Source organism: Periplaneta americana, chromosome 11, assembly GCF_040183065.1.
Source record: "Periplaneta americana isolate PAMFEO1 chromosome 11, P.americana_PAMFEO1_priV1, whole genome shotgun sequence".
NCBI lineage: Eukaryota > Metazoa > Arthropoda > Insecta > Blattodea > Blattidae > Periplaneta > Periplaneta americana.
Window position 1 is genome coordinate 60,027,265 of NC_091127.1, and position 25,626 is coordinate 60,052,890.

The 25,626-nt window shown below is 34.1% G+C and overlaps 1 protein-coding gene across 2 annotated transcripts in view; it reads left to right on the forward strand.

Annotated features, from left to right (window-relative positions):
* LOC138709055 (uncharacterized) overlaps positions 1–23,963 on the forward strand; it is a 30,207-nt gene extending 6,244 nt beyond the window's left edge. Inside the window, exons 2-4 of one of the 2 annotated variants that reach the window (XR_011334818.1) lie at positions 1,456–7,611; positions 11,939–18,859; positions 19,215–21,705. Coding sequence is in view for 1 of the 2 variants with exons in the window: in XM_069839550.1 (XP_069695651.1) it covers positions 19,983–21,137 (1,155 nt within the window). In the remaining variant the exon portion in view is untranslated. Of the gene's footprint in view, positions 1–1,455; positions 7,612–11,938 lie in introns of both variants that reach the window. The other variant, XM_069839550.1, reaches the window with a different exon arrangement.
* The last annotated feature ends 1,663 nt before the right edge of the window (positions 23,964–25,626 follow it).

Genomic DNA, 25,626 nt, shown 5'->3' on the forward strand with positions numbered 1-25,626 from the left:
AACATGAATAGTTCGGATTACAATCCACAAAATTCAGTTAATTTCTCTAAATTATTAGTTCGGATTGCAATCCACAAATTCAGTTAATGTATCTAAATGAGTAGTTCGGATTGCAAGCCACAAATTAAGTTAATTTATCTAAATGAGTAGTTCGGATTGCAATCCACAAATACAGTTAATGTATCTAAATCAGTAGTTCGAATTCCAATCCACAAATTCAGCTAATTTGTCTAAATGAGTAATTCGGATTACAATCCAAAAATTCAGTTAATTTATCTAAATGAATAGTTCGGATTACAATCCACAAATTCAGTTGATTTATCTAGATGAGTAGTTCAGATTACAATCCACAAATTCCGTTAATTTATCTAAATGAATAGTTCGGATTACAATCCTCAAATTCAGTTAATTTATCTAAATGAATAGTTCGGATTGCAATCCACAAATTCGATTAATTTATCTAAATGAATAATTCGGATTACAATCCACAAATTCAATCATTTTATCTAAACGAATAGTTTCGATTACAATCCACAAATTCAGTTAATTTGCCTAACTGAATAGTTCGAATAACAATCCACAAATTCAGTTAATGTACCTAAATTAATATTTCGGATTACAATAGAACAATTCAGTTAATGTATCTAAATTAATATATCGGATCACGATCGACAAATTCAGTTAATGTATCTGAATTAATAGTTCGAATTATAATCCAAAAATTCAGTTAATTATTTAAATTAATATATCGGAACACGACCCATAAATTCAGTTAATATATTTGAAATAATAGTTCGAATTATAATCCACAAATTCAGTTAATTTATCTAAACTAATAGTTCACGTTATATCCACAAATTCAGTTAATGTATGTAAATTAATAATTCGGATTACAATTCACAAATTCAGTTAATGTATCTAAATTAATAGTTCGGTATAGAATCCACACAATTCACTTAATATATCTAAATAAATCTTATACTGGATAATTTGAATTTATTAACGCATGTTTCATGCCTTACATTCACTTCTGCCTTCAACGTGTGAAGTATTAATGTCCAAGTATCATGTGTAAAAAATAACTGTTCGAATTTTTATGAATTCAGGATTAATTAAACCCGAATTAGCGGGGATTCAGTTTATTTTCTAAATTTAGAAGAATACTTGTGTATGAAATCATTATTCAGATGCATACTGATTTATTTCAGTTGTATATGTCTTTGAATAACAGCTGAATAAAATAAATCCTAATAGGAAATATCCTTCGTAATATAAAGAACGGAATTGTTTCGAAACAAGTAAAACGTATACGAAATGGTGTTCGTTTTTTACTACAACAATTTTTAAATCTGCGTCTAATACTGTAAATACTAGATTATGTATTTTCCTGACAGTGAATTACTAAATGTTCATCTATTAGGTGTAGTAATATAAGGAATATATCTTTGTTTTCAGAGGTGGTCTGAAATGGCGAGGCTAGTGACCTGTGTAATCCTCGTAGTGATGTCTTTGGAAACAACACTTTCTACCAATGAAACCAATCACTGCAAAAATTTAATACTTCGTCGTACCATTGATTGCACAAATGTGAACCTTACAGAAATCAAATCAGGATCTTATCCTGTAAATTACGTGTGGACTGATCATTTGTATCTCATCAATAATGGACTCGCCCATTTGGATGCTGATGTGTTTGACAGCCTAACAAATTTAACTCTTCTTGAAATCACAAACAATCTTCTAGAAACGCTACATCCGCTGCTGTTTTCAAAACTTGAAAAATTATACTACCTATTTCTTAATAAGAACAAGTTGAAATCTCTTAATGACAGTAGAATATTTTCACACCAAAAACATCTTGTCAAACTGTATTTGCATGAGAATGAACTCCTCTCTTTGGGTGACAACATATTTCAACGTCTTCCAAAAACGATAAAAGTAATCTCACTATATGAGAACCCACTTATTTGTAACTGTAAACTAAAACGAACTATGTTATGGTGTGCGGGTAGGAACTTATCAACTGGAGCTACATGTTACAGTCCATCTGAAGTCATGGGATCAAATTGGACAGTGCTACATTCATCATGTAATTTCTCTAATTCTCAGGCCCAAAATAATTCCGCATCTTTAATAAGTGTAATTTCATTTGCGGCAGTTCTAGTGTGTGTGAGTCTCATCGTTACTGTTTACTATTGGAGAAGAAAATTACGAAATACAAACAATTCAAAGACTTCACGCCCTTCATCGGAGCATCATTTCTACGAATACGTCATTCCTACAAGAAAGACTCGTCTTTCTGTCATATTAGAAGTTACAGACACTTCCATGCAATCAAATAATGATTTGAGTCAAATAGATTTGAACGGAGACGTTCAGTATGAAGAATTAGACAATTTAAGAGGAAGTAATCACACTTCAACGAAAGCATGTAATAGTTTGTTATCAAAAGGAGGAAAATCAAGAGAAGAAAAGGCTGATCGGGAACCGTCGGATGAAGGTCTTGCATATCAAGTGTCAGTAATAAATACACTTCACTCTGGACCCCAGCAGGTTTCTACGAATACGGAGAAGGCAGATGTGTACAGTGAGATCAAGGATGAGAGCAATACACCTGCGCAATACGAAGAATTGGATAATATACGACAAAATATCGAGTGGACACAACAACTAGACACTGTGAATACAGGAAATATGGGAAAGAAACACGATAGAAAAAATAAATTGTCTTCTGTAGTTAGTGGTAAACCTTCAAGCAACAATTCTCCATCGGAAATCTCTGTTGAAAATGTACTGTATTGTGATTCTCAGACCGAAGACTTACAACCTTCTGTAGTTTCCATTGAAAATGATCTTTACGTAGGGGAGAATAAAAATAACACTCCTGCAAAGGACACATCTGTTGAAAACAACGTATATTCAGAAATAAAATAAACGAAAATACATTTTTTTATTTGTATTCAGAAAAATTATCCTGACTGAAGACGAATATTTCGGCTCAAGTTAATATAATTTTGCTTAAGGTATATTTACAGTTTTAAATTTCGATGTCAAAATCTTTTACTATGAATTTATTTCCTTCATACAGGATGGGCCAAAGAAACGGGAGATCTTTAAATAGTGAAATGAAACTTTAGACATTATATTAAATTAACTTTTATTATATGAAAAATATATAATATACTATGCCATTTTCATGTAACAACTATTTCTTGAAAATGACACTCACTTCCTTTCCTTTTTCTCCCTGTGTTCCCCTTACCCTCCCTGTCTTCCACTCGTTCTCCCTGTCTTCCCTTAGTTATCCCTGCCTTCCCTTAGTTCTCCCTGTCTTTCCTTAGTTCTCCCTGCTTTGCTCTCGTTCTCCCTGCCTTCCCCTTGTTCTCCCTGTATTCTCTTAGTTCTCCCCGTCTTTCCCTGGTACTCCCTGTCATCCCCTTGTCATCCCTGTCTTTCCCTTGTTCTTCCGCATCTTCCGCTTTTCCCCTGTTTTCCCCTTTCTCTCTGTGTTTTCCCCTTTCTCTCTATAGCTTTCCCTTTTTCTCCTTGTCTTTCCCCTTTCCTTCTGTCGTTCCTCTTTCTTAACTTAATTCTCCATTTTCTGCCTGTCTTCTCCTTGCTTTCCCTGTTTTCCCTCTTTCTCTCTATCGTCCCCGTGTCTTCCCTGTCTTACACTTTTTCTCCCTATCTTTACCTTTTCCTCTCTGTTTCCCCCTTCTCTTCTCTGTCTTTCCCTTGTTTTCTATTTCTTCTCATAGTTTTTACTGCCTTCACCTTGTTCTTCCTGCCTTACCCTCTTCTCCGTATCTTCCCTGGCTTCCACTTTTCCTCCCTGTCTTACACTTTTCTCCATGTCTTCTACTTTTCTTCCTGTCATCCTACTTTTTCGTTTGTCTTCCCCTTGTCCTCCCTGCTTCCCCTTGTCTCTTTGTCTTCCCCTTGTTCTCCCTGTCTTCCCCTTGTTCTCCCTGTCTTTCCCTTGTTCTCCTCGTCATTTAATTTTAACCCTTACTTTCTTCGTTTTTACTAAATGGCGCTTGGCCCAATATGGCTCTGAACCCTTCAATTACCATGGATGCTGAGCCAGCTGTATTTTGTGAAGAACTAGGACAAGGGGTGAGACAAAATTTACGTCTTATAGGGTCATGATACAAAAAATTAATCTTTTGCTGTAATTTTTCTATCAAAGCATATACAGATTCGAAAGAATTAAGACATATGCTACTTTAGAGATATATGAAGGATTTGGAGTGAAATTTATTTTTTATTTGTAATAATGGATGAAATTAAAACAAAACCATTGTATCATAACAGTCTTCTGTGTGGGCTATTTTGATACAGCTATAGGCATATTCTGGCCATATACCGAGCAAGGAGTGGTATAAATCTGGCCATATACCGAGCAATGAAGTAAAGCTATTTTGATACACACAGATGCTCATTATATTTCTTGTAAAAGTTTGATCGAAATTACAAAAAAATTGACTAACAATAAGAATTAGGAACTTTTGTAATGACCTCTTTTTCCATAAAATTTACCACTAAACAATTTACTCAAACTTCAAAGCCTTACTGCCAATGCTAAAAAAATTCTATATGTCAAAATACATTTTTTTGTGGGTAAGGTAATATTGAGAAAATTATGATACAGTTTATATTGCTAAAATAAATTAAAATGCGTTTTTAAATACTGATGAATGTATAGTAGTGACAAAAAAACCGGACCGACCCTTGTTCACTCAGAACACGATAGACTGGTAACTAAGACTTTCGTGGTTCGAATACTGCCTGGGAAGGAATACGTTTTGATTGCAGCGATATTTTACTACTTAATTAACTTATTATTCCCAGAACATGAATTTTACCAACAATCGAAAAGTATTGGGAATAAATTTGAATAAGGAACAAAAAAAAAATTCTTTCCCAGGCAGGATTCGAACCACGGAAGTCTTAGTTACCAGTCTATCGTGCTCTGGAGTGAACAAGGCTCTGAAATCAGCTGCAATGGTCGGTTCGGTTTTTTGCCCCTACTGTACTTTCCAAAGTTGTGTTGAATTTGAACAGTAAGAAGAAGGACTATTAATTAAGCTAAGATTGCTAGGTAAATAAATGAAAATAAGTTCATAAGTGATATTGTTTAACTCATTCTGTAATATATGTTTCAAAATGTCAATTTCAACGTTTCTGAAGAGCTGAAAAATTATTAAATAATTCTCAAGAGATTATACATTTTTTTTAGTTAGAAAATTAATCAATTTGGTCAACTTATTTCATTGTAAACATTACATCTTAATAGCCCTTCTAGCTTATCATAATAGCCCTTAAGTGTGTAACATAAAGCCAGTCTCATTCATATATTAATAAAATTACTGCTAGACCGCTCAACATTCACAGTCGTTCTTTAGACAGAAATGAAGCTGACAATATTCTAAGTAAAATGAAATTTAAAAATTTGTTATATCTTTATTCAGTCAAGAGTAATAACAAATGTAACCGAGTATTACAGTACATCAGAGTTCTTTTAAAAGAAACAAAACTGTCTTTTCTTTTAATGCATTTATGAGGCTGATAATTATTTATTTAAATGTTATTCAATATCGCTTCTTGAAGAGCATAATATTTACTTCCATAATAGGAGTTTTAGGGATTTTCAAACTGAGTCTTAGGTACATTTTAAAGTCTGTATCAAATTAGCCCGACTTTTTTTACTGTATGATATTAGCCCTACTTGACTCTACATTTGAGAAGTTTAATTTGTTCTGTTCTGGCAAGAAAAATTGCAAACTTTGACCAGAGTAGCGTCCCTCCCGTGATGGATTCAGCAGAACTGATTGGAAAAGACGGTCTTGAAAACGACACTGTGTGGACAATCGTGAACTGCAACTTTTTTCACACAGTTTTATCTGCGTACGCAAAATGTACAAAACCTTGCGTCTGTACCGGGCTTTAAGCTTTGGACCTATCGATATTTTTCACCTGCACGTGGTAATTGGCATTCCAGCTAATTGAACATATTTACTTGTTATCGTACTGTAGTATCTATCAGAATCGTGTTCCTTATAGGTCGTTATTAACTCGTGGTGCTAAGACTATTGATCCTAAGTGTCGTTACACTAACATACTACAGGAAAAACGACGTTCTTTCCATGGGGAAACAACCTAAGCATCGAGAGGAAGGATTTACTGCAAATGAAGATATAGTGACAAAATGGGAATTTCTGTTCGGTTGAGGACGCGGAAACTTGATAGAAACCAAGACGACGCACAGTAATTTATTTTCCGTCAAACGAAAGAAAATAAAATGAGAATGCAATAATCATCTATAATTAAAGGATTTTAATTAATGCATGGTCATAGCAAACTGAAATACTTCCGTAATTTGAAGTTTGAAAGGTACAGATGAGGAAGCGAGACCTGGCAATGAGCTTTGCGAGAAGTCGAAGGTTGGACGATTAAAAAGAGAGTTTGTTTCACGATGGTTAATATTATACAAATCTACTGACACTGAAGTTCATCTCAAACTAAAACTAATCTTACCCTTCCTTACCCATTGGTGACATAGCCGTGGCAAAGGCCAAGGTCACACGACAGGTCTTGCCTCCTCTACTGTAATCTAGTGTGTGTTAAATATGAAATACGCTTTTCTTTTGCATGTAACGATGTTTAAGATGTCACAGGAGTATTTTATTTTAAAATGCCATACTATTAAGATTAAATGCAAAAAAAAAATGGTTTATATGTTTCCAATTTTATAATGTATCGAATACCTTCCGGTGCCCAAAACACATTGTTTTCTCTGTATTACCGTACAATTAAGTAATATAAATACAGTATTGTTTTGTATAACCCAGTTATTCTCCAAAGGATTCACAAGTTCATATTGTAAATTATGTAAGTAGGCCTACAAATGTTAGAATGAACTTGAAGTATAAGTTTTAAATTCTTGTCAATATTGGATCAATCCTCGACAAGTTTCCTCATGAAGTACGGTACGGCATTGAATTGGAAGAAAACTTTGATCGTGTTGCAGCCTCCATGGAACAAAGAGTGTTTAAAGATAGATACAGTTAAATGTCGACTATTTTCGATCAAATATCACTTTCGTGCAAAAATAAATAAAAATATATACAGACCCTATTTTATGTGTCACCAAAGATTCAGGATCCTACCACACTTGGAAATTCAGTAATGACGTCATATTTAAATGGCTACTTTTTAAATACTACGTTGTATACTTTAAAAGTGATATTTAGACTCTTCCATGTTCAGCATATTTCCACTTATACAAATTGTAAAAGGATTCCACAGTTTTGATGCTATCAAATATTGTTTTTCTGCCTCCTTTATAAAATATATTTATTAAAGAGTACCGTATATTTTCTTAACTTTTATTTTGTGATGATTTTATTGAGATTAAAGGTAAAACCAAATTCTGTCAACATCCTCAAGTCGAGAGAGGAAGTTCCTCACTGAAGGATGCATGACGTAAGTGACTTTACCAGTTAGATAGTGAACTGGACTTATTCAATAACGACAGTGATACAGTGCCAAGAGAAGAACCTCTCCCTATGAGACATTTACGCCTGTTAGAAGAATTGTAAACTTCAAAAGGTAAACGATTATATAGTCATTGGTGTTACTTTATAAGTGTCTAGCATCAACTAAGAAGGAACATACAGATCTACGATTGATGAACATATTTCATTAATAATAATAATAATAATAATAATAATAATAATAATAATAATAATAATAATAATAATAATAATAATAACAATAATAATAATAATAATAATAATAATAATAATAATAAATGAAATAAATATGTGAAAAGTGTAGGTTACAGTGCTCATGTAAAACGCATTAAATTTCTTCCATTATTTTCGAATAGGTATGGTGTATGAAATTAAATACAGGAAGATAGTAGGCCTACTTCAGTTTATATGTAATATCTTTTAATGTAAAGAATGATTGCCATTTACTTTAATATAGAACTGAGACACACATGTTAGGAAATGACATCCATTATCAATAAAATTCTGTACGACGTATTTAATAAGCAATGATAAGTCCATTAAAATGCCTCAAATTTCAATGTAATTTAAATGTTCTGCTACGAATTCCTAGAAACTAACACCGCTCCTAGCGGCGGAATTGGCGTTACGCGGGAATCAGTTGAGAGTTGTATTTCAAGCGTTATGTGCCAGACTGTAGCTATATAAAGTTAGTATATTACGTAAGTAACGATTCCCTCATTCAGTAAACTACGCTCTAGCACCAATTTCATTTGGGAAGTTCATAGTGTATAATTTACATTCTTAAGTTTTTCTAAATTTTCAAAATGTCTCTGAAATTTGTTATTAATGCAAAATTTACAATCCTACATGGCGCAATAGACAATTTACGGAATGTATGTCGTTTTTTGATACGTTATTTTCTTAATATAAGATGTTAGTTTTAGAAGTCACTATATCATATTTAGATTTTGAAAATGTTATTTCAGTATCGTTTATGATACCATCAGCTCTAATATTTACCATGCGTTCACTTTCATACGGCCCTCATATTTTAAATATAGGAATTAAATTAAACAATAAAATATATAAAAGAATAAACTTTAAATATTTATAACCGAAGCCAGTTTCTATTTAATCTAAAAAGTTGAAATTTCCAAGGATTCTTTGTTTGGATGTTGTAAATGTATAGAAGCAATGTTTTCTAGCTTTTTAAAAATTTGGAGATGTTACAGAAGAAAGTGTATCGGAAATTGTTGAAAAAATTTACGAGTGGGAAAGAAAACATTTTCTCATTAAGGAAGTAAGTGAAAAAAAGTATTGCTTCAGCATAAAGTCAAGTTATGTGTACATGAGATGAAAAAAATCAGGAGTCTAGCTTCAACAGATTTCGAGAAAAAGTTTCTTACTTTTATTTCATTTATAGTGTTCCACCAAGGACAGGTCTTCTACTGCAAACAAATCTTTCTTTCATTCATTCATTCATTCATTTATTTTATTCCATAGATCTTACATGAGCAATGAAGCTTTAAGATGTGGAACATGTCAACATTTTACATTATTACAATTACAATTTTTACAAATTTTTATAGTTTTACAATTTAGTAATTTTCTACAATTTTTACAATGTTGTACAATTTTTTTTACATTTTGGCGAGATGTAGTGAGATGAAATGAGGTCCGAGGATTCGCCAAAATATTACCCGGCATTTGCCTTCCTCTTGGTCTCCGCACATGATCCCGTTTACCATTCCTTCCAGTGCATACTTCAATAGGTAGTTGCTTCTCAGCCAGTGACCCAACCAATTCCCTTTCCTCTTCCCGATCAGTTTCTGCACAATTCTTTCTTCACCTTCTTTCCAACACAGCTTCATTTCTTATTCCGTCTGTCCATTTTACACGCTCCATTCTTCTCCATATCTACATTTAAAATGCTTCTAGTCGTTTCTATTCACTTGTTTCTGCCTCACAAAATACAACACTCCACACAAAGCACTTCACTAGTCTCTTCCTTAATTACTTTTCAGAGGTACGCAGAAGATGCTCCTTTACCATTGCTGTCCTATTTTTTACTTTCTGGCAGCAGCTCATGTTACTGCTTACATTAGTACACCCCAAGTGTTTGAAGCTGTCCACTTGCTCTACTGTCTCATTTAGAATTCGCAAGTTTACCTTCTTTTTCTTGCGACAATCGTGGTCTTCGTCTTGTTTGCATTCATCTTTATCCCATACTGCTCACAGCTGTCATTTAACTGCATTAGTATTTCCCTTAGTATCATCTCTTGTGCTAACAACGTCGTATCAACAGCAAATCTTATGCACTTTATTCTTCTCTCTCCTACTATCATCATTTCTCCCATTGTCTGAGAAGAGTTCTTCACTAAATCCTTCAAGTAGATGTTGAGCATCCATTTACTTATTTATTACTCAGTTACTTATTCAGTTACCGGTACTTATTCCTTTGTTTCTTTCCTTCCTTCTTTTTTATTTATTTATTCCTTTACTTTTTGTTTATTTACTTCTTTGTTTCTTTCTCTCCCTTTTCTTCCCTTTCTTTCATTCCTTCTTTATTTATTCATTATTTAATCTGGTAAAGATAACATCATCAGGAGTTGTCTTTCCTCTGCCAGGAGATTACTACTACAATATTAAGAATACAATTACAATTAAAATTACAATTAATATTAAATTACAGTTACAATAAAATCAAAATACCAAAATATTACCTGATTAATAAAGACTGGACAATTTATTGTAGAAATTAAGAACAAATAAAATATTAGTTACTGAAGTACAAATTAAACGTAGAATTTGGGTATGAAATTACTAGAGATTGAAATATTTAATGCTATAATAAGATAGCTATTTACAAATAGAACATAACAAGTATCACCATTACATTTGAAGTAATTCAAGATCCCCAATGAGAGGAACAATTTTTTTCTGTTCAAACTCTGTTATAGTGAAAAAATATAACGTTGAGCCACATTAAAACACAAGGCATGCAGAAACAAACATCTGCCTCGATATGAGGAATCATTATTAATGGAATTCCACAAGGATCAATATTAGGCCTCCCTAATAAAAAATATAGGTTATTCCATATTATTTGCAGACAGCACGAGTATAATAATTACAGCCAGTCTTCAACAGGAAATTCTCCTCAAAATATGTGATTGGTTCTCAATCAAATTCTGCACAAATCCAAACCTCGTAAATTTCAAGCGCAACCATTAGGAGTGAGTTATATGACAGTAATAATTTTATTTTAATAGCCTCCCTATGGATGAAAAAAATCAAGCTAAAAACATAAGGTTATTTAGAGCGAAATTAAAGAGGTACCTAATTTTTCACACTTTCTATTCTGCAGATGAATATATGACATTCAACAACACTGCATGGATATTTTTGTCTTTCATTAAGTATTAATACTAACCCCTTCAATTGTACTAGTACATTGTAAAACCCTTCGGTATATTGTAAAATCCTTCTGTATATATTTCAACTAGACTGTGACTATGCATTAAGACGTTGTAGTAACTTACTATTAAAGTTTTTTTACGTGCTCCATATTCTAGTTTTGAAGCGATGTACGAATATATGGAATATAAATAAATATAATACAATACAATATAATAATACTATTGGAGATGCAAATGATAGAACATTAAAGCAATCCGTCGTCAATAAGGGAAATTGTTTTAGGAAAGTACAGTATTGTTACAAACATTTCCCTGCTTATTGCAAAACTGAGGAAAAAACATATAAGGAATTACATAAAGCAAAATCATAACATTTCGTTGTGCAGATATTTTTTAAACATATCGTAAAATCACCGTCTAACTTGAAAAGAAGTTGAAATGAAGTAATTAAACATTATCGTCAAAAACATAAAAGATAATGTATAAAGCGAAACATCTTGTAGTTTAGATTGGCCTAATGTAAATATATTATAAGTACAACTCTCTAATAAAAAAAACATGACATTGAAATTAAGTGATCAAATTTGTTGTCAATCTCACTAGGACATTGGTACTTAATCTTTTTTGAGTTACGGACCCCATCGAAAATCTGGTGGAAACTATGGACCACTGTCTAAAATAATGTAAAGAAAACGAGAAACAATTTTAGATATGCTTCTACCTTTTACGTTGAAATAATATAGTGAATATACATGTTAATCTTTATGTGACTGTCACGTAACTCCTGAAGCTCATCCAAGGACCTCCAATGGGTCCATGGACTCCAGGTAAAAAACCCTACTGATTAGCGACTGAGTGGCAGCACTGAACTCCTCTTGCCTCATGGTAAGAGCAACATCTGCCCAGTACTTCCCTACCTTGCACAGGGCACGCCCGATTCCTGTCCGCCTATGATATACTGTAGATTGAAACCCTTTTTAAAATCTTTCATATCTGTTACAGAAATATGTCGCTTCTACTGTTATTTTGGAGCACGACTGCTGTTATTTGGACAACTGTTACAACTGAATGCCAGCTGAGTCCAGAATGCAACAGCCCACAACCAACATGTGACATCATCAGTTTTAATTGCAGTGGCAGACATATTCAAGCCATTGCGAAGAACGACTTCCCGGCATTCATAAATTTCAAAAAGCTCAGAACATTCACCATTAATGATGCGGGGTTATTAATGATAGAGTCTGATTTTTTTGGGGAAAAAGAAAATTTAGAGTATTTGAATTTGTCAAGAAACTTATTGGCTTCACTAGACTCAGAGATATTCTCCTCTCTGAAAAATCTAATAGTTATAGACATGTCCCACAATCTATTAACATACATTAATTCTCTGTTGTTTTCTGCACAAACTGAATTACAAACATTGATATTATCTTACAACAAACTGACCACACTGAATGAATCAGCGTTATTCTCTAATCAGGTAGAGCTTTTACGTTTGGACTTATCCCATAACCAGATCGCATTCTTAACGCTTAATTTATTTGCTCCTCTAACTAAATTAGAAGATTTAGTACTTACTGAAAATAAAATTACACATCTTGATGAATCGCTATTTTTCACCCTTATCTCCCTGAGGAAATTTTACGTAAGTAGAAACGCATTTCTTTGTAATTGCGAAATTCTTCGTATAATGCAGATATTAAACAATGTAAATGAGGTAGAAGCCACGTGCAGGGATCGTATCACAGGGTATGAGATTAACTGGTTTCGCGTTTATTTCGACACGACTTGTAACAAACTTGAATACCCAACAATCACAATACCAACAGACTTATTTGAAACAAAGAATAGGGCTTCCTCGTCAGGGCTTGATAGAAATAAATATATGATTATTTATGTACTGTCGACAATTTTTGTATTGATTCTGTTTTTAATTATCTGGAAAATCAAAGTATGTTACAATAAGAGATTATTTTCCTCACGTAGACTAAGCACAACGTACGACGATGTGCTGCCACATTACGAAGAAGTAGGCATGACAGGAAGACCAGCAACCCAAGTCAACGTATCTTCGCTACCTGTTCCATCAAATACTATACGAACTGGACCTTCTCTCAAACAGTCTACAGACACATCTCAAGAGCGAGACAATGTACCTGTGCAGTACGATGACATTGGAAATGACACAGTATCAAATATAAATGTATACGATTATGTTACACAAGGCGAGACTGTGTTAACGAACGGAGATTCCACGTATATCGTGCCGCCATAAATTAATCCATCACATGTGTCACTTATACAGAGTTTCTCAGAAGAAATGCAAAATATTTCAGGATAATGTAGTTTGGGTTAACCTACATCGATTTAACCTGATATACCTAAGTCTGAAGTCTTAACGGTTGGGGAAAAATTATGGGGAGAAATTCTGGATCATCTTGGGGTTTCGTGTACTATACTCGACGTGTTACGCCAGATCTTTTGCACACGTCAGCATCTGAGTACCGCAGCGACTGCGCATACGTTCATTTGGCATTTAATTCGTGTACTCTTATAGTGAATATGCAGACATGCTTTTTGTTTATGGATTTTGTGACGACAATGCGTTGGCTGCTGATAAGGAATGCAGACAACGTTTTCCCAATCTAAGAGTTCCATCTAGCTGTGTGTTTTCCCGTGTTTACCGGATGCTACCTGAAACTTCAAATATTTAATTGAGGTCGGAAATATGAGTACAACCGATATCGACACCTGATATGACTTTACAATTCATGGAATGCATAAGAAGGCCAACCTTACTAATTTGCCTTATGTAATTATTTCATTTTCATACTGAGTTTGTAACTTAATATTAAAATAAACTTATTGAAACAACACAGCATTTTCAATAAAGCATCATATCACAATGTTCTAAAACGTAGAAATACGTCTATAATGCCTCTCTCCATTTAAAAGTTTGCCCATCAATAACTTCTCAATCGTTACATTTCGGACATAAGTATATCAGATTAAATCGATGCAGATTTATCCAAACTACATTATCCTGAAGTATTTTACATTCCTGCTGAGACACCTTATAACTTACACGAGTTGAATATGGTGGCACCTTTTCTTGTACCATATCAAACCTTTGACATTTAGAGCTCGGTTCGTGTAGGAGTAAAGGAAATATAGCCCTACGGAAATGGGAATCTATTGGTTAGACCAGTTACCAAAAAGTATTCTCCAGGGACAGATCTATGATTTAATGTAAAATGTATATATTCCGCATGTTTTTAACATTATGAAAGATTTTAATCATAAGAAATAATTTTCTTGGATCCAATACTGACTCTGGAACTTTGATTATTTCTACATTTATTGAACGATACAAAAAAAAAAATCAACTCATATCAAATGTGATGATGTTTGAATGATATTGTAAACCTTGTCTCTGTGATAGGTATTCAAATATAACACGTTACTAAAGTGAAATTTTGTCAATATTGGTGGAAAAAAAATATATATATATATTTCGCTTTCTACATTGTATATAATTTGTTTCAGAAAAATTCTTAATAAATTTTCATGCAGATAGGCCTGTTCAATTTAGCTGTTTTTTCCTGCCATTTGTAGAAATTTTCCACGCCCTGGAAGGTTCTTCAAACTCCTATTCCTCCCTAAATGCTGTAATTCACTATTTTTACATATTGAATTACTAAAATTTCTACTCCAAATTTCGTACTATGTGCATTCTTTTTTGCGGGATTTATTAAACATGTGCTTAATAAAACATTGCATCAGGATATTCTTTAAACCGTAACATTTTTGGAGAAAAAACACACACACACACGCACGCACACACGCACCCACACACACACACACACACACACACACACACACACACACACACACACACACACACGTTATTTTGCTTGACATAATTGTTAACCGTTTTTTTATTATTCTATAGACTATGTAAAATATGTTTTCCTCAGCTCTTGATGAATAATCTGAAAAGTGTAAATGAATCTGAATGTTAATAATTGTAGGAAATTTCAGAGAGAAACTTTGAAATTTGTAGGACTAATAATGATAGTTAAAATTACAATGAAATTAACAAAAATTTTAATAATTCATATAGTTTTGGACTAAATCAGATGAAACTTTGTACAGGGACATCACTTTATTTTTACCAACATTTTTAACATTAACCTGGCTATACTCGGAAACACTGTTGCCCCCTTCCATTACAGGAGTTTGATGTTATTAGTGCAATATGTAAACAAATCATTTTACTAGGTATAGGAGGAGAGAAAAGTAGTGTATCCATTTATATTGTAGGGAAATACGATATTACGATTTTCAGTTTGATCATCACTTTTACGGAATTTATCAAAATACAGTAGAATAGTAACATTCTTTTTTCAAAAACTCAACTTTTCAGGCGGCTATGTTCGTTATGTAATGTCTACTTTATTTAGCATATTAATTATTGGTGTTAACATACAATATAGAGAGTGCATTTAAATTGAGGGGGTCATAAGTAAAGGGCTGTAAGTGCACTTAAGTTACTTTTGAGAAAATGGGGTTTAAATATTTAAGCTTTCGTAAAATCGGTGAAATTTTTATTTAAATTTTAATGTGTGATGCGATTAAAATATCCCTTTGCCACTAAAATTTTAGATACTTTAGCTTACACTGGATGCACTTAACTCATGTTATTACAAATGTCACTAGCATTCCTTTGCTTCTAACCACCTCAATTCAAAATAAGCTAATCTGAATTTTTAAACAAGTTGCTGAAAATAGTTGCCGTTCATTACAATTCAGCCTTCAATTCTTTACGCATATTATTAAAAACATTTTGAAGCATATTCTCTGAAATTGAATTTATCGTTTCTTGAATATAATTTTTAGTACGATATTATTAATATAGCCTAGGTTCTTTCTTCTATAGAAAACGCAACCATATTTATGAAACACTCTATATACTGCAGTATTTACTTCACTGCTTGAAGACTTCGAATGCAACAGCGGCCGTAAGTTTGTGTGTCTGACGGGAGCAAGGACATTAGTGAAGGGGTGGGAGTGAAGTACATTCAGAAATGCAGATACAATAAAAATGCAAGTAAAAATAAAATGATGTCCCTGTACTTGTGTGCAGCATGATATCCGTACATATTTTCAACGATGTAGTTCAAAAGTTTAAGAACATTTAAATTTCACCTCAGTGTATTCTTAAAGACGGCTCTAAACTATGCAATAAATGCCATACTCGTGATGCCACAATTCTACTACTGTGATATTATATTATTAAGTAACCTAAGTGCAAATTTGAGCAGCATGCTACAACGTGTGCATAATGCGTGCGTCCGTTATATTTGTAATATTCGTAAGTATAATCATGTTTCTCCGTCTTTCCAAATTCTGTCTTGGTTAAGGCTAAGCGACCGACGAGCCCTGCATTCTCTTATTCTCTTATTTCAAATTCTACGCACAGCTACCCCAATCTATTTGGTTTCTCGTTTTCAAAATTTACCGCATATCATTAGCTAAGTACTAGGTCTCATCATAACAATTTACTCATTATACCCTACTACAACACATCTTTATATTCTTCATCCTATTTAGTTTCAGTTGCTAGAAATTGGAACTCGCTTCCGAGTGATGTAAGGGATTGTTGGACAATAACTTCATTTAGGTCATAATTATATAAATTCTTACTTAACAGATTAATTACGGATTAATATTTGTTACTTATAATGAAACTAACATCTATCCATTCTTATTATTACCATAATTTCTCTCAATTGAATACAAAACCTCTAATGGCAAAATCTCATTACATTAATATTCTCATTATATCAATATATTTTAGAATTTTATTTTGCTCCCTATAACAAAGTTCTAGTAAACTTATATTAAATTAATTCTCATCATTTAAGCTAACTAACTATCTCAACTTAATTATAATTCTTTATATATTGCGTATAGACTGAATTAAATTAAGTTGTTACTTTTTCTTAGAGGTTTTATCTCAATTTAAATAAACATGTAGGCTACTACTCCTCAAAGTTTAACTGAAGAATATTGCTGGAGAATCTTTTACGTGTGTTGTAAATATTCATAATTTAAATATGTATGTAACTATTGTATTGAATAAGACTGGTTGAGTGGAAGAGAAGACCTTATGGTCTTAACTCTGCCAGCGAAAATAAAACATTCTAAATGCCTTCCAATGTTGGACTGTATTGATATACTCAAATTGGACACAAATTAGTAGTTTGTACACGTTTGCCAATAAGCCTATTGTCCCTTCTAGAGTTCTAGACTGTGTATCAAATGTTTTAGTCGATTATTTAACGACGCTTTATGAACTATTAGGTCATTTAACGTTAATGTAATCGGTTCCGGACAATTGGCCACAGAAAATTGGTAACTGTGACAATTGGCCAAAGAAAATTGGTAATAGGGACAATTGGCCACAGATAGACAATTTGCCACAAATAGACAATTTGCCACATATAGACAATTTGCCACATATAGACAATTTGCCACACCGTCCATTATCCAAAAATGGGACCGTAACAATTTATTTAAAAGTGAATTAGTGACAAGTATGATAAGTTTCACGTAGTCCTCCGGTTCAAAATACAACAACCACCTTTATCCTTGTATGGTCTTAGTGTATCTGTCGGCTATAACGTTCAGTTCGTCAATATTCCTTGGTTCAGGTGGTAGGTGCAGCTTCCTGGCACGGCGCACAGTTTTTTTAATAGATGGTTTCTTCGGTAGATTCACATTGGCTTCGCTTGCAATACGCTGTAACTCATTTTCAATAATTACAGACGTTGGTTCTTGGGAAGTCCCCCCCTTGCCTTCACGTTCTCTACATATTCCTTTGCCTTAATCCTTCCCCAGTCTGCTGAATGATTCTTGTGTTCTGACGGTTCTTTGACGACACTGCTTCCATCTTCTGATGCACTGTTACATTACACCCGCCACGCATGTCACAGCGCCAAACAACTCCATTCTTATTTTCTCTAAGTCTCGTGTTCATGTAGCCAACATATATTAATTTGTCAGAGCCTCTTTCTGATTTTGAGAAGCGAATTTCTTCCGCCATAGTTCCTATTTACGAGTAGTTTACAGCTTCTAGATTTGTCTTGTGTTACCACAGAAATATATTATAAATTGTTGTGAATTTGAGTATTGCCTTGAATTTTAATGTGTGGCTAATTGTCTTTGATACGAATTTCAATTATGTGGCGAATTGTCTTTGATACGAATTTCAATTATGTGGCGAGTTGCCTCTGTGGCCAATTTTCTGTGACCAGTTGTCCCCAACTCTAATGGAATTGGTGATAAGATGGTATTTATTTATTTATTTATTTATTTATTTATTTATTTATTTATTTATTTATTCTGGTGTAGTTAAGGCCATCAGGCCTTCTCTTCCACAACACCAGGAATACAAATACAATAACAGAAATAAAAAGGGGAAAAAACACTGTAAACGAAGTAAAGTCACACAAAAATATACACAGGTTGCAGTCACACAAACTTTAAATGAGTGATTAAGTATAATTAATTGTATCCTAATTAATTAACAAACAAGAAACTTGCGATTTTAATTGGAGTAAAAAAAAACACAAATCAACACTTCTAGCAATAGGGGAAACTGTCCTAAAATGGCATACTAAGGTAAAATGACATACCCCTTGTTTCTTGTAATTGCCGTTAGTGGCAGCACTTTCCGTTGTCTGGTTATGTTCCTGAGTTGGTAGCAATGAACAACAGTGAATGGCGTCCGCCTTTGTGTGTTATTCGTTTAGCTAGAGCAAAATCTATTTTCATCGAGGTAGTGAATTTTCAGGGCACTCTGTTTTGCATGTACATTGGAATGGTTAGAGGATAGCTACGGAATTTCTAACCAGTAGGGTAAGTAAACTGTTCCATTCTCAATATTTTCGTGTTTTATTTTTATCTTTATGTCCACGTGTCTATGAGCAATGCCAAGATATCTTCAAGGTTACGTATGTAGGTAAAATGGCACACTACCTATGTAGGTAAAATGGCAGTGTGTCGTTTTACCCACACTATTATGTGTGAACGCAATCCGTTTCTATTTGTTTAAATATTATCATTAAACAAGTTAAATTTATTATTATTATTATTATTATTATTATTATTATTATTATTATTATTATTATCATTATTATTATTATTATTATTATTATTATTATTAGGCCTGTATTAACAATATTATTATTTATTATTATTATCATCATTGCAGTCATAATGGTGGGGGTTTACAAGAGGACTAGCAATCGGCAGTGTTGGGACATAGTAAATATGCAAAAGGCAATTGATGCAGTCAACAAGAAAGAAATGGGGTGGCTGCGTGCATCAAAGACTTTCGGTGTCCCACAGACCACGCTGAGGAGGAGAGTCCAGGGAAAAAATAAGCAAGTTGTTGGTGTAGATAAAGGATTGGGTCGTTATCAGACCACTTTTTCAAATGATTTGGAACTTGAACTTGTACACCACATTAAGGAATTTGAACTTTGTCTTTTTGGATTAACATTATGTGATGTGAGGAAGTTAGCATATGAACCAGCAGTGCGGAATGGACTTGAAAATAGGTTCAGTCATGAAACTAAGTTGGCTGGTAGGTATTCCTTCAACAATCACATTATTTAAGTGCATTTTTATTCCTTAAATTGTTCTATACTCTACATTAATATAAAATAAAATAATTTCATGTTGGGAATGGCTACGTGGCTTCAGAAAGAGACACCCAGAACTTGCGTTGAGACAACCTGAACCAACTTCTGTCGGAAGGGCTCAAGCTTTCAACAAGCCACAAGTCAGCAGGTTTTTCGAAAAGCTGCAGCAGGTAATTTTTGAAAACAACATTCAGGACACAAGGATTTGGAACGTCGATGAATCAGCTTTATCGACAGTTCAAAGGCCTCAGAAAATCCTAGCAGAAAGAGGCAGGAAGCAAGTTGGGGCAGTAACCAGCGCCGAACGAGGCCAACATGCTACTGTAGTCTGTTGCATGAGCTCTGCAGGAAATTTTGCTCCACCTGCTCTGATTTTTGCTAGGAAGAAATTTAAAAATGAACTTTTCGATGGAGCACCAACAGGCACATTAGGGCTTATTAATGATTCTGGATGGATGACTGGAGAACTGTTCCTCACGTGGCTGCAACACTTTAAGAAATATGCCAATCCTACTTTGGAAAGGAAAGTGCTCCTTCTAATTGATGGACATTCAAGCCACAAATATATAGATGTTCTGACCTATGCGAAGGAAAATGGTATAGAAATGCTTTCTTTCCCTCCTCGTTGCACCCATCGACTCCAACCGTTGGATGTATCGTTTTTTGCTCCATTGAAAGTGTTCTATAATCAGGAAATATCAAAGTGGTTAAGAACACATCCTGGAAGGGTCGTGACCCAATACCAGATTGCTGCTTTATTTTCAGTGGCATATGGAAAGGCTGCAACTAACCACAATGCTCTCAGTGGGTTTTCAAAGACAGGCATTTGGCCCTTGAACCCTGATGTGTTTCCAGACCACGTCTTTAATGCTGCAGCAATAACGGACAGAGTCATTCAGGAAAATTTTGAAAATGATGTTGGAAACATGACTGAAAATGAAAGAGAAAGAAATACAGCTCCAACACCAATTTCAACATCCTGTGCCCTACCTCCTCCATCAACATCTGCAATATCTTCCCTACCTGTTCCTTCATCATATACAACATCTGCCCTACATACTCCATCAATATCTTTACCATCTTCCCAACCCACCACATCACCTTCACTCTTAAAACCAGCCGACATTTCACCACTTTCATCTGCGAAACAGACGACAAGGAAGAGAAAGCACGAGGGATCACAAATTTTGACAAGTAGCCCTTATCTTACAGAAGTGAAGGCTAAAGTTCAGCAAAAGAAACTAGTAGAGTCAAGAAGGGCAGCTCAACAAGCAAGGAGGAAACTTTCTTTAGAAGTAGCTGAAGATGATGAAGATTCTGATGAAAGTGACAGTGGAGATGTGCCGTGTCTATATTGCAACGACTTATTCAGTCATTCCAAGCCAAAAGAATCTTGGCTTAGGTGTATTAAATGTTCTATGTGGGCCCACAGTGAGTGTGTAGGATTATCTAAACAAGCAAAGACATTCACTTACGATATTTGCAAATAGAAGCATTTTGTGATGTACAAGAAGTGGGTATGTCATTTTACCTACACACTGTAGGTAAAATGGCACTTTGTATCATTTTTCTAAATCCTTAATAAAAGTAAATTTGAAATATCTGTAGTTGTTATTATGAGCACAATGTAAAGGTAATGCATTGAATTTACTGTTTACCAAATATAAGAAGAAAATAACCAAAACTGTAGCATCCAGAGGGGTTTTTAGTTACCCTATGTCATTTTAGGACAGTCTAAAAGCATTAAACAAGACAAAATTTTCCAATTTAATTTTGAATTGTGATAAAGTCCGGCAGTCCCTGACATCATTAGGTAGCGAATTCCAGAGACGAGGTATTTCTACAGTGTAGGAGGATGAGTATAAAGACGTTCTATGATGATGGATAGAAAGAAGTGCTTGATGTTGGTTTCGAAGAGTTGTAAGAAACTGAAAGCGCGATAAGAGATAATTCGGAGTAGAAGTATGCATGATTCTAAATAGAAGAGACAGTGAATGTATTGTTCTTCGTTCCTTCAGACGCACCCATGAAAGTAACTGGAGGGAAGGTGTTATATGGTCAAAATTACGAGTATTGCAGATGAATGTAGTCTCTCAGCTAAGAGTGAACTTAACATTAGTTAGTAAGGAATCGCAATAATCAAAATGGGGCATTACAAGCGACTGAATAAGATTTTTTTTTAGACTAAGTGGTAGAAATTCTTTCATATGAAACAAAGAGTGAAGTTGAGAAAATATTTTTTTTGCAAGTGTGTGTAACTTGGGTGTTCCAATTTAGATCGCTATCCATAAAAATGCCAAGATTTTTAACTGCTTCACTGTATTTAACAATAATCCCATTCAATGTTACATGTGGTATAGTACCACTATCAAGAGTACTTCGTAGACGATTATGTCCCATTACGATTGCTTGAGATTTCTCTGGATTTAACCTCAATCCAAATTTGTGTGACCACAGTGAAATCGAATTTAAGTCTTCGTTTATTTTATTTACTGCGTCACTAGTCTCATCAGGGTGGAAATACAAATAAATTTGCAAGTCGTCAGCATACATATGGTATTTGCAGTGTTTTATCATTTTAGTCACGTCATTAATATAAATCATGAAGAGTAAATGTCCGAGAACTGATCCTTGTTGAATTCCAGATATCACGACACACCATCTTGAAGAATAATCGCATGCAATGACACATTGTTGACGTTCGCGAAGGTAGGATTCAAACCAAGTAACAGAACTTTCAGAAAGATTCAGAAGTCTTAATTTACATAATAGAAGGTCCGTGTCAACTGTATCAAATGCCTTACTGAAGTCAAGTAATGTCAGCAATGTTAATTTACGTTCATCTGTGGCTTCACGTATATCCTCATTCACTTTTAGTAGTGCTGTAGTTGTACTATGTCCATTTCTGAACCCGGATTGGTATTCGTCCAGTAAGGCATGTTCAGTTAGATAGTTCATTAGTTGTTTGTGAACAATACGTTCCAGAGCTTTTGATAGGGCAGGTAGGATACTAATTGGACGGAAATCATTTGCACATAATGGGGTTTTGATTTTAGGGATCGGACGGATAAAGGCTTTCTTCCAGAGGTTCGGGTAGGTAGAAGTTATGAGTGAGGCGTTGAATATATGTGTTAATATCGGCAGTATTATGTCCAATATTTTCTTCAATAATATTATAGTAATATTGTCCACACCTTCAGCTTTAGAAGTAATACGTTTTATTGCCGCTCTCACTTCAGTTTCTGTGACATAAGTGAAGAAAAATATTTCTCTATCCGGAATTGGAGTCATTTGTAATTCGTTAACTGTCTGCTGTTTGTCGACCGTATCCAAGGTTATTGACTGTACAGTTGCAAAATGGTCATTTAGTTCGTCAAGAGAAACTGGCACACTGTCTACCTGAATACTGGGATTTCCTAAGCCAATTGTCCGTAAGTTTCTCCACAGTTGGGAAGGGTCAGCTCCCCCCTTCAAGATGTTATGAAAATGTCTCAGTTTTGCGTTTCTAATGGCTTGAGTAGTTCTGTTACGTAAGAGTTTATAATAATTATAAGAGATTTCTGTCTTGTCATGTTTAAACGTTTTGAATGCAGCGTTTCTGTCCGTAATCATACTACGTATGTCAGCAGTCATCCATGGTGCTGGTGTCCTTTTTACGCGTTTAGATTTTATAGGAGCATGCTTGTCATATAAATTTATAATATACTCATTTAGTTTAACAAGTTTCTCGTCAACAGTATGTAAGGTCCATATTGAGTCCCAGGGAATCTTTATTGCGTCTTCAAGTAGTTGGGTTTCATCAATACGTTTCAAGTCACGATACTTTATGAGTTTAGGTGTGGTATTTGGAGACATGAAGCAAAATATTCGAAAAGTTATAACATCACATTCACCGTACAGTTAGCGAAAATTTCGGAAAAAATTCCAACCAGGTAATCATCCCAACGGAAATCTAACCAACGCGTTGATGGCTCCTCCAATAGTGTAATCAACGTTGGTTCTGATGTGTGTAACTTTCTGTTACTGCTTCTGATTCCCTTACGGAGGACGACTCTGTTATTTGTGTAAGGAACAATCATTGTACACATCTCGCGGTAGGTCTTAAACGGTAATGACCGTTACATTGCAAATAGATGGCACCTACTGCGCATGCGTTACAATGATTTCTTACACACTAGCTACAACACATCAGTTCTAGCAGTCAAATGAGTTAATTGATCAAAGTTTGTAGTCTCTCGTATACCAGCTCCCGTTCTTAACTTCAATTTTAACTCAGTGACATGACACATTGCTCAAAATATAGCGCGAGATGTGCACTACGAGTTTGTTTTTTTAGAGAAGAGGACGGACGAGAGACATCGTAGAAGATGGATGCACTCTGTGGTAGCCTGTCACCTGAAATAAAATTAAATGACTCGAAAACCACTCTCGCATAGTCATATTTTGATTTGTCACACAATGTAATCGTTTCAATACTTTGATGAAATACTATAAATAACTTCTCAAACTTTCTCGTTGGTGATTTATATTTTTTTGGAAACATTTATTACATTTCTTAAACGAATTCTATTCGTTCATGTTTATTTGTCATCTAACAAACATTTTCATTTCTTCAGACATTTAAAATTTACATTCTTCTTCCTTAACTCATTAAGAGAATATGCTGGATAATTTTCGGCGTTGGACTTTGGACTCATTTCACTAATAGATATCACCGTCATCTCATTCAGACACTAAATAACCATAGTAGGCGATAACGCGTCGTAAAATAACCAAGAAAAACGACTATAAGAATAGAGTATAGGTTAAAACAGTTTTCCTTGGAATCGTTAAGAAAGCTCAAGAGACAGGACAGTGTATACAAAATATCAGTTTGGAAAGTGAAAAAATTTTGTAAAAACTAAAGCCTTTTAAGACAACAGCTGTTCATAAATTAAACTAAACGAACCATGCAGCTTAGGTTACAATTCTATCTATACGGACGAAATCCAGGCTACCGGCATGTCTAGAATTCTTTTGAAAAGTTGTGAAATGTGCATTAGAGAGTATGGTCGACAGTTGCAGCACTTATTATAACTGGGGAACGGATTTGTAGTTCTGTACCTATTTTGTTTGCTGCGTCCTAGACGTATGTTATTAAGATATCTTTACGTTTCGTATACATAGGATCCTGTTGTTAAAATTCTATACGACTAGAAACGTCTAAATTAATCATAAAGTCCTATAAATGCCTAAAAACTACGTTTATACCTAAAATGCAATTTTTTTTTTGTATTTTTTTGTACATTTGAAATAAAAATACCGATACCTACTAAAAAGGCAAAAACGCCCTAAAAACTACGAAAATGCTATTTAAAATGTATAAAAATTTTCTTTCAAACACTGGTCTGGCAAGTTCGTTCCATGTTGGTCTTAGAAGGGGAAAGAAGATTTTACCTAATTTCCGGAACCAAATTTCGTTTGAAAAAGTCCATCCTAGCATTAATGGGATGGTAGGTTGTTCAGGATAGGCGAGAGCTTAGAAATTAGTTTTCGCGTCATCCCAGTTATGCGAAATGAAACTAACCAATCACTCTCTTTCACTGATAGAATTTGAGTCCTCAGTTCACTATCACTCATTGTCAATATCAGTTCTCTAGGCATAAATTCCACCAAAATTGGAATATTTACTAAAATTAAAATTATAGAATAGTTGATTTTATATAAACTCCTAAATTTAATTTTATGAAGTCCTCGAATATCTCCTTTTTAGCGCCTACAAATCCGTTCCCTAATTATAAACTAATAAAAAAAACGTATTTTTGATGTAATTTATAAATCGTGAGATTTTATTCCCGAAAGCTGACGCGCTGAATCACTACTGAAAAGGCTGTTACTTGCCCATGTCACTTTTCGAACAACACCGTACTAAGCGAAACCTGTTTCCAGAAGTACTCCAATTCTTTGTACATAAATTGATAAGATCTGTAACCTGTGATT